The 14,120-nt window shown below is 40.1% G+C and overlaps 1 protein-coding gene across 2 annotated transcripts in view; it reads left to right on the plus strand.

Annotated features, from left to right (window-relative positions):
• LOC139755960 (tyrosine-protein phosphatase 10D-like) overlaps nt 1–14,120 on the plus strand; it is a 657,464-nt gene that overhangs the window by 351,903 nt on the left and 291,441 nt on the right. For both annotated transcript variants that reach the window (XM_071674794.1, XM_071674795.1), the window contains exon 12: nt 3,820–3,925. In XM_071674794.1, the coding sequence (XP_071530895.1) occupies nt 3,820–3,925 (106 nt within the window). The remainder of the gene's footprint in view (nt 1–3,819; nt 3,926–14,120) is intronic.

The following is a 14,120-nucleotide window of genomic DNA, read 5'->3' on the forward strand; positions in this document are numbered from 1 at the left end:
ATTGAATAGGAGCATTGTGGTATATAGGAGGTGATTTGTTGTCAGTAGACTGAACCATGGCATGTGAAGAGCCCAGGAGAAACCATGGAAAGGTCCAAACCATATCATTACACCCTCTTCAACTATTTCAAGCATGCTCTTCATAGTACAACACTTCTCTCTTACCCTGTCATTTCTCACTTGATCAACCATCCTCACACCACATATTGTCCTCAAGCATTTCATTTCCATCACGTTCACTCTCTCCTTACTTTCTAGTTTAAAGCCCACACAATGCATCCATGTAACACTATTTGGACTACTATGCCATCAAATGTGTTCAGTGTGCCTTCATTGACAATGACCTCTCTTATCACACACTCCTAAATGCACCCAGGACTTTAACCCCCTTACCTGCCCCTTGTCTCACTTCACTCTACACAGTTCCACTTGCTGCTGTATTCACTCCCTGGTATCTAAAACATCCCACCTACTCTAAGTTTTCTCCATTCAAACTCACACTTCACCTAACCTGTCTTTTTCCACTGGTGAACCTAATAACCATGCTTTTAGTCACATTTACCCTTAACTTTCTACATAAACACTACCAAATTCAGATCCTTCATTCCGACTCATCTCTCCAAAACCTTTGCATTCACCTCCTTCATCCATAAACAAACAAAATAGTCATGTTTACATCACAAGCCCCTGCCAAAAATCCATCTTCACCTGGAACCAGTCATTTTTTTGTCTTCCTACTGACAGACATACCTTAATCTCATGATAAAGACTCTCTGTTTTTTTTTTACATAGTTTTGCTATCACACTAAATGTTCAAAATACCTCTCACATAGCATCTTTATTTATCCTATCATACAGCTTCTCTAGGTCCGTAAATGCCTCATACAGAAATTTTTTTTTTTCTCCAGTATTTCTTACACACATTCTTCAGAGCGAACACCTGATCCACACATCCTCTTCTGTTTGTGACACCACATTGTTCTTACCCCAATCTAAAGATATGTTCATGCCACTACCCTCTCAATCACCACTCTCCCATGCAACTTACCAGGTACACTAAACAAAGTTATACCTCTGTAATTTGATCATTCACTTTTGTGTCCCTTGCTTTATACATTGGCACTATATAGGTATTCTGCCAATGTTAAGGTACTGCACTATGAGCTTTTCATTCATTAAAAATTCTGACTGACAATCAACAACACAGTCACCTCCCATATTGAGAAATTCAATGGCAATCCCATCCACTCTAGCAGCCTAGCCACACTTAATCTTAAGCAAGGCTTTCACCACCTGTTCTATTTTCACCAAACCACTTGCCATAACTCTGTCACTTCACATACCCTCCCATTCCAAACATCCAACATCTGCCATCCTGTCTTCAGATAGATTCAACATTCTTTCAAAGTACTTACTCCATCCCTTCAACACCTCATCAGCGTGTACAACCAAGCCAGCAAGAAGCACATACCACAGTGACTTAAAAAGCAATATAACCCAGACTTCTCCCACACAAGTTGCCCACCTCATAAAACAGAGACCATCTCAGTCAGAACCACTGACTGCTAGAAATCAGGGAACAAATCCAAAATCTAAATAGCACTACCACAAAGCTAGTCACTGAAAGGAAAAGAAAAATTAGCACTCCTGCTTTTCTTCCTCAGCATGGTGAACCACAAGGAAAATGGCACTGAACTCCTGTGCATGTTTAAGAAGATCGACACTTACTGCACTGATCCAGCCCCTACTCATAAAGCACTTTTAATTCATTTCAGTGACATCCTTTCTCTTAAAGAATACATAAAGATACTCATGAGACACAACTCAGAAATTAGCCACAAACCTACCTTGCCCCTAAACAAATTCCATCTAGAAACAGGTGCCCACAAACCCTTTGCTTCCACCATTACAAGCAGTGCAGTTAAAACCTTAAAGAAGTCTTATGCAAGAGACCCTGACAACATATCAAGGTTTCATATAAAATGCTTTGGCCCAGTTGCAATCCAAGCTTTTATAGGCATCTTCAACCATTTCTGGCTATACAACAAAATCCTTAACACATAGAAACTTTTTGACATAATACCAGTCTTTAAGCCCTGCCAACCACCTATCTCCCCTCATCCTGCCACCCTATACCTTTTTGATTTGCTGTATCCATACTCTGTAAAAAGCTAATCCAAAACAGAATGAAGCAAAATATCCCATTTCTCACCTCTGCTGCATGGCTTCAGAAAGGTCCTGTGCATGTTTAAGAAGATCCACACTTACTGCACTGATCCAGCCCTTACTCATAAAGCACTTTTAATCTATTTCAGTGACATCCTTTCTCTTAAAGAGAAAGGATGTCACCACTGTGCACTGACCTCACACAACTCATGTTAGTTAGATGGATTCAACCAATCACAACCACCTTCCTGCACAATACTAGTAGCAATGGACATCAAAGAATTTCATGCTGTCCCCTAACACATCATTCCACAAAAAATAACTGACACTACCTTCCACAACAATGACAAAAAGTGGTTGGCCAATTACATAGCTGGCCACCATACCAAAGTCACTCACAATGGCTTCACTTCTAAAGCTCTGCAATGGACTTTCATAAGGAACTTTGCAATGGACTTTCTCAAGGAGCAGTTCTTTCTTCATCCCTCTTCAGTCTCTTGCTACATGACCTGCCATTACTTATTGGAAACCACATCATGAAGGTCCTTTCATATGCAGACACCCTTACAATTTTATCAAACACCCTAATACCAAAGTAGCAGAAGCTCTGCATTACGTAGCTGTAACAGTGGCTCACCCAGAAAAGAACGTATACATCTCTGCTGAAGTCTTCAATCACTCTTTTAGCCTGGGACAGACCAAATCCTGTTCACACCCTCCAGTTACATTGAATGGACAGTCACTTCTGCTTACCAAAACACCAGCCATTCCTGGCATCACAAATGGCACACACATAACATTCATTCTTCACACCAATAACAATAACACAAAAGAAACTCACAAATAAAATGCATAAAGAACACAAGGTGATATAAGATTTGGACAAGGAAAAGAATCCCTGAACACACTCTATAGACAGTTCATCCTTCCCACCTGCTAGATCATCTGCCCTCTCAAAAGTTTATATAACAAAACTGCAAACCACACAGAAATGCACTCTGAACAATATCTGGCTCCCTAACAACTACAAACACTCTACACCTACACAATGAAACAAAGATCCTCTCCATACAATCTCACCTCAACATGCTCAGCACTCTGTTTTCTGAAGCAGCTCTAGACCTCTCCAGCCCAAACCACTTCATAACTAACCACCAGTCTCTCACACTTCTGCAACCTCTACTCACAGATTCTCCCCTCCCACAACAAATATGATACTAACTAAAACACAATCACTCTAAGATAACCCAACAAGCATTAAACAACCACTTTCCCGAATCATTCATCAGCCCCACCCCATCAGACATACAAACATCCATCAGAAGCAGCACTCCCTTGACAAACAATAATCAGACTCTCTTATTTATGCTCCAGACATCACCTATCCCTGCAACACAACAGAGACACTTTCCACCATAACCCAAAACCCTTCATACCTTGATGCAGCTATCACAACAAAAACACCAAGGACTGACCTCGCAGTTGCCCTGCACTCTTTGCGCATAGATGAACACAAATCATCACTGCACTTTATGACCTATGGTCCCAGCCAGTAGAAATAACTGGCTTTTTGAACACTGTAGAAGCCTCATAAAGATAGAAGGGACTCTGGAACATGAAGTATGTATATTGTACAGTTTTTCTTTTTTTCAGATCCAAACTCAGTGCGCAACCTGACAATCATGGATACCACCAACACCTCAGTGACCTTGGCTTGGCAAGCACCCATTGAATCACTCTTCACACATTACATTGTGAGGTGAGTCTTTTAGATATATAGAATTAAATTATGTTAGACAAATATTTAATTATACTAATGACTGCATATGCGTTGCTAGATATTTTTTCTCTATCTGTGTCATCCCATGAATACAGTAGTACTTTACTGATGTCTGTGATACTTGTAGGGATAAAATCATGCTGCAAGAGTCTAAGATACCATAATCATAAGGAAAAATTAACTGTTCTGTGACTTCTTAGTATTATAACGCATATAAGCTCACTTTTCTCTAGAAATACATTTAATTAACTATTTTTTTTTTTTTTTTTTTCATACTATTCACCATTTCCCGCGATAGCGAGGTAGTGTTAAGAACAGAGGACTGGGCCTTTGAGGGAATATCCTCACCTGGACCTCTTCTCTGTTCCTTCTTTTTTTTTTTTTTTTTTTTATACTTTGTCGCTGTCTCCCACGTTTGCGAGGTAGCGCAAGGAAACAGACGAAAGAAATGGCCCAACCCCCCCCCCCATACACATGTATATACATACGTCCACACACGCAAATATACATACCTACACAGCTTTCCATGGTTTACCCCAGATGCTTCACATGCCCTCCCTGATTCAATCCACTGACAGCACGTCAACCCCGGTATACCACATCGCTCCAATTCACTCTATTCCTTGCCCTCCTTTCACCCTCCTGCATGTTCAGGCCCCGATCACACAAAATCTTTTTCACTCCATCTTTCCACCTCCAATTTGGTCTCCCTCTTCTCCTCGTTCCCTCCACCTCCGACACATATATCCTCTTGGTCAATCTTTCCTCACTCATTCTCTCCATGTGCCCAAACCACTTCAAAACACCCTCATCTGCTCTCTCAACCACGCTCTTTTGATTTCCACACATCTCTCTTACCCTTACGTTACTCACTCGATCAAACCACTCACACCACACATTGTCCTCAAACATCTCATTTCCAGCACATCCATCCTCCTGCGCACAACTCTATCCATAGCCCATGCCTCGCAACCATACAACATTGTTGGAACCACTATTCCTTCAAACATACCCATTTTTGCTTTCCGAGATAATGTTCTTGACTTCCACACATTCTTCAAGGCCCCCAGAATTTTCGCCCCCTCCCCCACCCTATGATCCACTTCCGCTTCCATGGTTCCATCCGCTGCCAGATCCACTCCCAGATATCTAAAACACTTCACTTCCTCCAGTTTTTCTCCATTCAAACTCACCTCCCAATTGACTTGACCCTCAACCCTACTGTACCTAATAACCTTGCCCTTATTCACATTTACTCTTAACTTTCTTCTTCCACACACTTTACCAAACTCAGTCACCAGCTTCTGCAGTTTCTCACATGAATCAGCCACCAGCGCTGTATCATCAGTGAACAACAACTGACTCACTTCCCAAGCTCTCTCATCCCCAACAGACTTCATACTTGCCCCTCTTTCCAAAACTCTTGCATTTACCTCCCTAACAACCCCTTCTTTTGGGAAAAAAAAAAAAAAAACGAGAGGGGAGGATTTCCAGCCCCCCGCTCCCTTCCCTTTTAGTCGCCTTCTACGACACGCAGGGAATACGTGGGAAGTATTCTTTCTCCCCTATCCCCAGGGAATTAATTAACTATTAATTAATTAACTATATTTTCTTTAAATCTAGCGGCTGCTGGATTTGAAGTCTAACTATGTTGAAATGCTGAAAGTATTTCTAGTGTTACTGGTCAACTTTAACACATAAGCCTAACTTTCCAGCAAGGCCCATAGTGAGTTCAATTTACTCCATCACTAGTGAGTAAGATATCAAATTCTAATGTTGTGAACAATAAAGATTTAGTTAACAAGCTTAATGATATCCATGTTGATTTTCATTTCAAACTGGTAAGTTTTGATGTTTCATCCTTGTTCACAAAAGTTCCAGTTGATGACCTCTTAGAATATTTGTTTCAAAGTCTGTGTTTATTTATTTTTATTCATTTATTTTGCTTTGTCGCTGTCTCCCGCTTTAGCAAGGTAGCACAAGGAAACAGACGAAAGAATGGCCCAACCCCCAGATACACATATATATACATACACGTCCACGCATGAAAATATACATACCTATACATCTCAACATATACATACATATACACACACAGACATATACATATATACACATGTACATAATTCATACTGTCTGCCTTTATTCATTCCCATCACCACCCTGCCACACGTGAAATAACAACCCCCCTCATGTGCGCGAGGTAGCGCTAGGAAGACAACAAAGGCCCCATTCGTTCACACTCAGTCTCTAACTGTCATGTAATAATGCACCGAAACCACAGCTCCCTTTCCACATCCAGGCCCCACAGAACTTTCCATGGTTTACCCCAGACGCTTCACATGCCCTGGTCCAATCCATTGACAGCACATCGACCCCTGTATACCACATCGTTCCAATTCACTCTAATCTTTGCACGCTTCACCCTCCTGCATGTTCAGGCCCCGATCACTCAAAATCTTTTTCACTCCATCTTTCCACCTCCAATTTGGTCTCCCACTTCTCCTCGTTCCCTCCACCTCTGACACATATATCCTCTTGGTCAATCTTTCCTCACTCATTTTCTCCATGTGACCAAACCACTTCAAAACACCCTCTTCTGCTCTCTCAACCACACTCTTTTTATTACCACGCATATCTCTTACCCTATTATTACTTACTCGATCAAACCACCTCACACCACGTATTGTCCTCAAACATCTCATTTCCAGCACATCCACCCTCCTCCGCACAACTCTATCCATAGCTCATGCCTCGCAACTATACAAGATTGTTGGAACCACTATTCCTTCAAACATACCCATTTTTGCTTTCGGAGATAATGATCTTGACTTCCACACATTCTTCAAGGCTCCCAGAATTATCGCCCCCTCCCCCACCCTATGATTCACTTCCGCTTCCAGGGTTCCATCCGCTGCCAAATCCACTCCCAGATATCTAAAACACTTCACTTCCTCCAGTTTTTCTCCATTCAAACTTACCTCCCAATTGACTTGATCCTCAACCCTACTGTACCTAATAACCTTGCTCTTATTCACATTAACTCAATTTCTTCTTTCACACACTTTACCAAACTCAGTCACCAGCTTCTGCAGTTTCTCACATGAATCCGCCACCAGTGCTGTATCATCAGCAAACAACAACTGACTCACTTCCCAAGCTTTCTCATCCACAACAGACTTCATACTTGTCCCTCTTTCCAAAACTCTTGCATTCACCTCCCTAACAACCCCATCCATAAACAAATTAAACAACCATGGAGACATCACACACCCCTGCCGCAAACCTACATTCATTGAGAACCAATCACTTTCCTCTCTTCCTACACGTACACATGCCTTACATCCTCGATAAAAACTTTTCACTGCTTCTAACAACTTGCCTCCCACACCATATATTCTTAATACCTTCCACAGAGCATCTCTATCAACTCTATCATATGCCTTCTCCAGATCCATAAATGCTACATACAAATCCATTTGCTTTTCTAAGTATTTCTCACATACATTCCTCAAAGCAAACACCTGATGCACACATCCTCTACCACTTCTGAAACCACACTGCTCTTCCTCAATCTGATGCTCTGTACATGCCTTCACCCTCTCAATCAATACCCTTCCATATAATTTCCCAGGAATACTCAACAAACTTATACCTCTGTAATTTAAGCACTCACCTTTGTCCCCTTTGCCTTTGTACAATGGCACTATGCACGCATTCTGCCAATCCTCAGGCACCTCACCAGGAATCATACATACATTAAATAACCTTACCAACCAGTCAACAATACAGTCACCCCCTTTTATTAATGAATTCCACTGCAGTGCCACCCAAACCCACTGCCTTGCCAGCTTTCATCTTCTGCAAAGCTTTTACTACCTCTTCTCTGTTTACCAAATCATCCTCCCTAACCCTCTCACTTTGCACACCATCTCGACCAAAACACCCTATATCTGCCACTCAAAATACTCACTCCTTCTCTGTGTTTATTGAATTGATAAAATTATGTATAAAAGGCTACGTATTTCAGTTTAATGGAGAATATTATGCTCAGAAATTTGGTATGTGATGGGTAACCCTCTTTCATCAGTATTAAGTAATCTTTACATGGAATTCTTGGAAACAAAATTACTAAGGGATACCTTACCCTCTAAGACAATTTGCTTTAGGTATGTAGATGATGTTCTATATGTTTGGCCTACAAACGCAAAGCTACAAACATTTCTCCCTTTACTTAACAATTTAGTACCTTCTATCAACTTTACTGTGGAACTGAAAAGTAATTGTATGTTACCATTTTTACATTACATGATCCATAGGGATAGAAACATGTTTAAGTTTGGCATATACAGAAAATCCACCAATGATTTTTCTTATATTCATTATTACTCAGCTCAGCATGACAGAGTTAAACTATTATCATTCCAGTAAGTATTCCTAAGGGCATTACATATACGCAGTCTAGTATATACTGATGATGGGTTTGAGAAGATATATTCTATTGGATCCAAGTTAAAGCATCCTAGATCTTTCATTGATAAATCCCTTAAGTTAGCAAAGAAATAATTTTAAAGAGTTAAAACCAAACCTCCCCTTGATATCAAGAATCTTTTAGTTCTCCCTTTTAGTGATAATTGTACATTACTTCCTAGGTTGCTTAAATGTTTTAATGTAAAAGTAGCCTTCTGCAATAACAATAATACAAAGAATATCATAATCATAAACTCACCAGAAAGTTCTGCATGCTGTGTTTACTGAATAATCTGTTAAAACAATAGTATGTTTTATGTTGGGCTCACTGGTAAGGATCTTTACGTTAGAATTAAGCAACATAGATGTAGTATAAAAAGATTATGTTAAAGATTATGACTGTTGTATTGACTGGAGTAATGATAATTCAGTTATTAACTGTAACTCCTTTACTTCAAGAAATATCGCTGAATTTTCTATTAATAGATTCATGAAGAATTGTAACATTAATATTAGTGAAGGTCTGTACAAACTGGATGGCTTTGTTGTCAGCAAAATTTGTAAACAGTTTCCTTTCCTGTCCATGTGATTAAGATTTTATGACAGGCATGATGCCAGGCCTAAACACCACCACTGACCTGATCACCATCATCCAGTGAAGCTTGTTTACCAGTGTCTCTTCCTTGTATATTGACTGACTGTTCTCCATCTTCTATCTCATCCATATATCTCCCCTGACGATGTGATCATTACACAAAAGTACACTTGGGAACTTATCATGTTTCATTTTCCTCATAGATTGATGCATATGTGTATTTATTTTATTTTATTTATTATACATTGTTGCTGTCTCCCACGTTAGCGAGGTAGCGCAAGGAAACAGATGAAACAATAGCCCAACCCACCCACATACACGGGTATATACATACACGTCCACACACGCACATATACAAACCTATATATCTCAACATATACATATATATATACACACACAGACATATATATATATATATATATATATATATATATATATATATATATATATATATATATATACACACGTACATAATTCACACTGTCTGCCCTTATTCATTCCCGTCGCCACCCCGCCACACATGAAATGACAACCCCCTCCCCATCTCCCTCCCCCACATGTGCATGAGGTAGCGCTAGGAAAAGACACAAAGGACACATTTGTTCACGCTCAGTCTCTAGCTGTCATGTATAATGCACCGAAACCACACCTCCCTTTCCACATCCAGGCCCCACAAAACTTTCCATGGTTTACCCCAGACGCTTCACATGCCCTGGTTCAATCCATGAGCAGCACGTCAACCCCAGTATAACACATCGTTCCAATTCACTCTATGCCTTGCACTCCTTTCACCCTCCTGCATGTTCAGGCCCCGATCACTCAATATCTTTTTCACTCCATCTTTCCACCTCCAATTTGGTCTCCCACTTCTCTTCGTTCCCTCCACCTCTGACACATACATCCTCTTTGTCAATCTTTCCTCACTCATTCTCTCCATGTGACCAAACCATTTCAAAACACCCTCTTCTGCTCTCTCAATCACACTCTTTTTACCACCACACATCTCTCTTACCCTTTCATTACTTATTCGATCAAACCACCTCACACCACATATTGTCCTCAAACATCTCATTTCCAGCACATCCCCCCTCCTCTGCACAACTCTATCTATAGCCCACACCTCACAATCATATAACATTGTTGGAACCACTATTCCTTCAAACATACCCATTTTTGCTTTCCAAGATAATGTTCTCAACTTCCACACATTTTTCAACGCTCCCAGAACTTTCACCCCCTCCCCCACCCTATGATTCACTTCCGCTTCCATGGTTCCATCCGATGCCAAATCCACTCCCAGATATCTAAAAGACTTCACTTCCTCCAGTTTTTCTCCATACCTCCCAATTCACTTGTCCCTCAACCCTACTGTACCTGATATCCTTGCTCATATTCACATTTACTCTCAGCTCTCTTCTTTCACAAACTTTATCAAACTCAGTCACCAGCTTCTGCAGTTTCTCACCCGAATCAGCCACCAGCGCTGTATCATCAGTGAACAACAATTGACTCACTTCCCAAGCTTTCTCATCCACAACAGACTGCATACTTGCCCCTCTTTCCAAAACTCTTGCATTCACCTCCCTAATAACCCCATCCATAAACAAATTAAACGACGATGGAGACATCATGCACCCCTTCCGCAAACCAACATTCACTGAGAACCAATCACTTTCCCCTTTTCCTTCATGTACACATGCCTTACATTCTCAATAAAAACTTTTCACTGCTTCTAACAACTTGCCTCCCTCACCATATATTTTTGATACCTTCCACAGAGCATCTCTATCAACTCTATCATATGTCTTCTCCAGATCCATAAATGCTACATACAAATCCATTTGCTTTTCTAAGTATTTTTCACATTCTTCAAAGAAAACTCCTGATCCACACATCTTCTACCACTTCTGAAACCATACTGCTCTTCCTAAATCTGATGCTCGGTAAATGCCTTCACCCTCTCAATCAATACCCTCCCATATAATTTCTTCGGGATAATCAATAAACGTATACCACTGTAATTTGAGCACTCACTCTTATCCCCTTTGCCTTTGTTCAGTGGCACTATGCAAGCATTCCGCCGATTCTCAGGCACCTCACCATGAGACATACATACATACATTTAATATCCTTACCAACCAGTCAACAATACAGTCACCCCCTTTTTTGATAAATTCCATTGCTATACCATCCAAACCTGCTGCTTTGCTGGCTTTCGTCTTCCGCAAAGCTTTTACTACCTCTTCTCTGTTTATCAAATCATTTTCCCTAACCCTCTCACTTTGCACACCACCTCGACCAAAACACCCTATACCTGCCACTCAAAATACTCACTCCTTCTCTGTGTTTATTGAATTGATAAAATTATGTATAAAAGGCTACGTATTTCAGTTTAATGGAGAATATTATGCTCAGAAATTTGGTATGTGATGGGTAACCCTCTTTCATCAGTATTAAGTAATCTTTACATGGAATTCTTGGAAACAAAATTACTAAGGGATACCTTACCCTCTAAGACAATTTGCTTTAGGTATGTAGATGATGTTCTATATGTTTGGCCTACAAACGCAAAGCTACAAACATTTCTCCCTTTACTTAACAATTTAGTACCTTCTATCAACTTTACTGTGGAACTGAAAAGTAATTGTATGTTACCATTTTTACATTACATGATCCATAGGGATAGAAACATGTTTAAGTTTGGCATATACAGAAAATCCACCAATGATTTTTCTTATATTCATTATTACTCAGCTCAGCATGACAGAGTTAAACTATTATCATTCCAGTAAGTATTCCTAAGGGCATTACATATACGCAGTCTAGTATATACTGATGATGGGTTTGAGAAGATATATTCTATTGGATCCAAGTTAAAGCATCCTAGATCTTTCATTGATAAATCCCTTAAGTTAGCAAAGAAATAATTTTAAAGAGTTAAAACCAAACCTCCCCTTGATATCAAGAATCTTTTAGTTCTCCCTTTTAGTGATAATTGTACATTACTTCCTAGGTTGCTTAAATGTTTTAATGTAAAAGTAGCCTTCTGCAATAACAATAATACAAAGAATATCATAATCATAAACTCACCAGAAAGTTCTGCATGCTGTGTTTACTGAATAATCTGTTAAAACAATAGTATGTTTTATGTTGGGCTCACTGGTAAGGATCTTTACGTTAGAATTAAGCAACATAGATGTAGTATAAAAAGATTATGTTAAAGATTATGACTGTTGTATTGACTGGAGTAATGATAATTCAGTTATTAACTGTAACTCCTTTACTTCAAGAAATATCGCTGAATTTTCTATTAATAGATTCATGAAGAATTGTAACATTAATATTAGTGAAGGTCTGTACAAACTGGATGGCTTTGTTGTCAGCAAAATTTGTAAACAGTTTCCTTTCCTGTCCATGTGATTAAGATTTTATGACAGGCATGATGCCAGGCCTAAACACCACCACTGACCTGATCACCATCATCCAGTGAAGCTTGTTTACCAGTGTCTCTTCCTTGTATATTGACTGACTGTTCTCCATCTTCTATCTCATCCATATATCTCCCCTGACGATGTGATCATTACACAAAAGTACACTTGGGAACTTATCATGTTTCATTTTCCTCATAGATTGATGCATATGTGTATTTATTTTATTTTATTTATTATACATTGTTGCTGTCTCCCACGTTAGCGAGGTAGCGCAAGGAAACAGATGAAACAATAGCCCAACCCACCCACATACACGGGTATATACATACACGTCCACACACGCACATATACAAACCTATATATCTCAACATATACATATATATATACACACACAGACATATATATATATATATATATATATATATATATATATATATATATATATATATATATATATACACACGTACATAATTCACACTGTCTGCCCTTATTCATTCCCGTCGCCACCCCCGCCACACATGAAATGACAACCCCCCTCCCCATCTCCCTCCCCCACATGTGCATGAGGTAGCGCTAGGAAAAGACACAAAGGACACATTTGTTCACGCTCAGTCTCTAGCTGTCATGTATAATGCACCGAAACCACACCTCCCTTTCCACATCCAGGCCCCACAAAACTTTCCATGGTTTACCCCAGACGCTTCACATGCCCTGGTTCAATCCATGAGCAGCACGTCAACCCCAGTATAACACATCGTTCCAATTCACTCTATGCCTTGCACTCCTTTCACCCTCCTGCATGTTCAGGCCCCGATCACTCAATATCTTTTTCACTCCATCTTTCCACCTCCAATTTGGTCTCCCACTTCTCTTCGTTCCCTCCACCTCTGACACATACATCCTCTTTGTCAATCTTTCCTCACTCATTCTCTCCATGTGACCAAACCATTTCAAAACACCCTCTTCTGCTCTCTCAATCACACTCTTTTTACCACCACACATCTCTCTTACCCTTTCATTACTTATTCGATCAAACCACCTCACACCACATATTGTCCTCAAACATCTCATTTCCAGCACATCCCCCCTCCTCTGCACAACTCTATCTATAGCCCACACCTCACAATCATATAACATTGTTGGAACCACTATTCCTTCAAACATACCCATTTTTGCTTTCCAAGATAATGTTCTCAACTTCCACACATTTTTCAACGCTCCCAGAACTTTCACCCCCTCCCCCACCCTATGATTCACTTCCGCTTCCATGGTTCCATCCGATGCCAAATCCACTCCCAGATATCTAAAAGACTTCACTTCCTCCAGTTTTTCTCCATACCTCCCAATTCACTTGTCCCTCAACCCTACTGTACCTGATATCCTTGCTCATATTCACATTTACTCTCAGCTCTCTTCTTTCACAAACTTTATCAAACTCAGTCACCAGCTTCTGCAGTTTCTCACCCGAATCAGCCACCAGCGCTGTATCATCAGTGAACAACAATTGACTCACTTCCCAAGCTCTTCTCATCCACAACAGACTGCATACTTGCCCCTCATTCCAAAACTCTTGCATTCACCTCCCTAATAACATAACCCCATCCATAAACAAATTAAACGACGATGGAGACATCATGCACCCCTTCCGCAAACCAACATTCACTGAGAACCAATCACT

This window comes from Panulirus ornatus, chromosome 20 (genome assembly GCF_036320965.1).
Source record: "Panulirus ornatus isolate Po-2019 chromosome 20, ASM3632096v1, whole genome shotgun sequence".
Classification (NCBI taxonomy): Eukaryota; Metazoa; Arthropoda; class Malacostraca; order Decapoda; family Palinuridae; genus Panulirus; species Panulirus ornatus.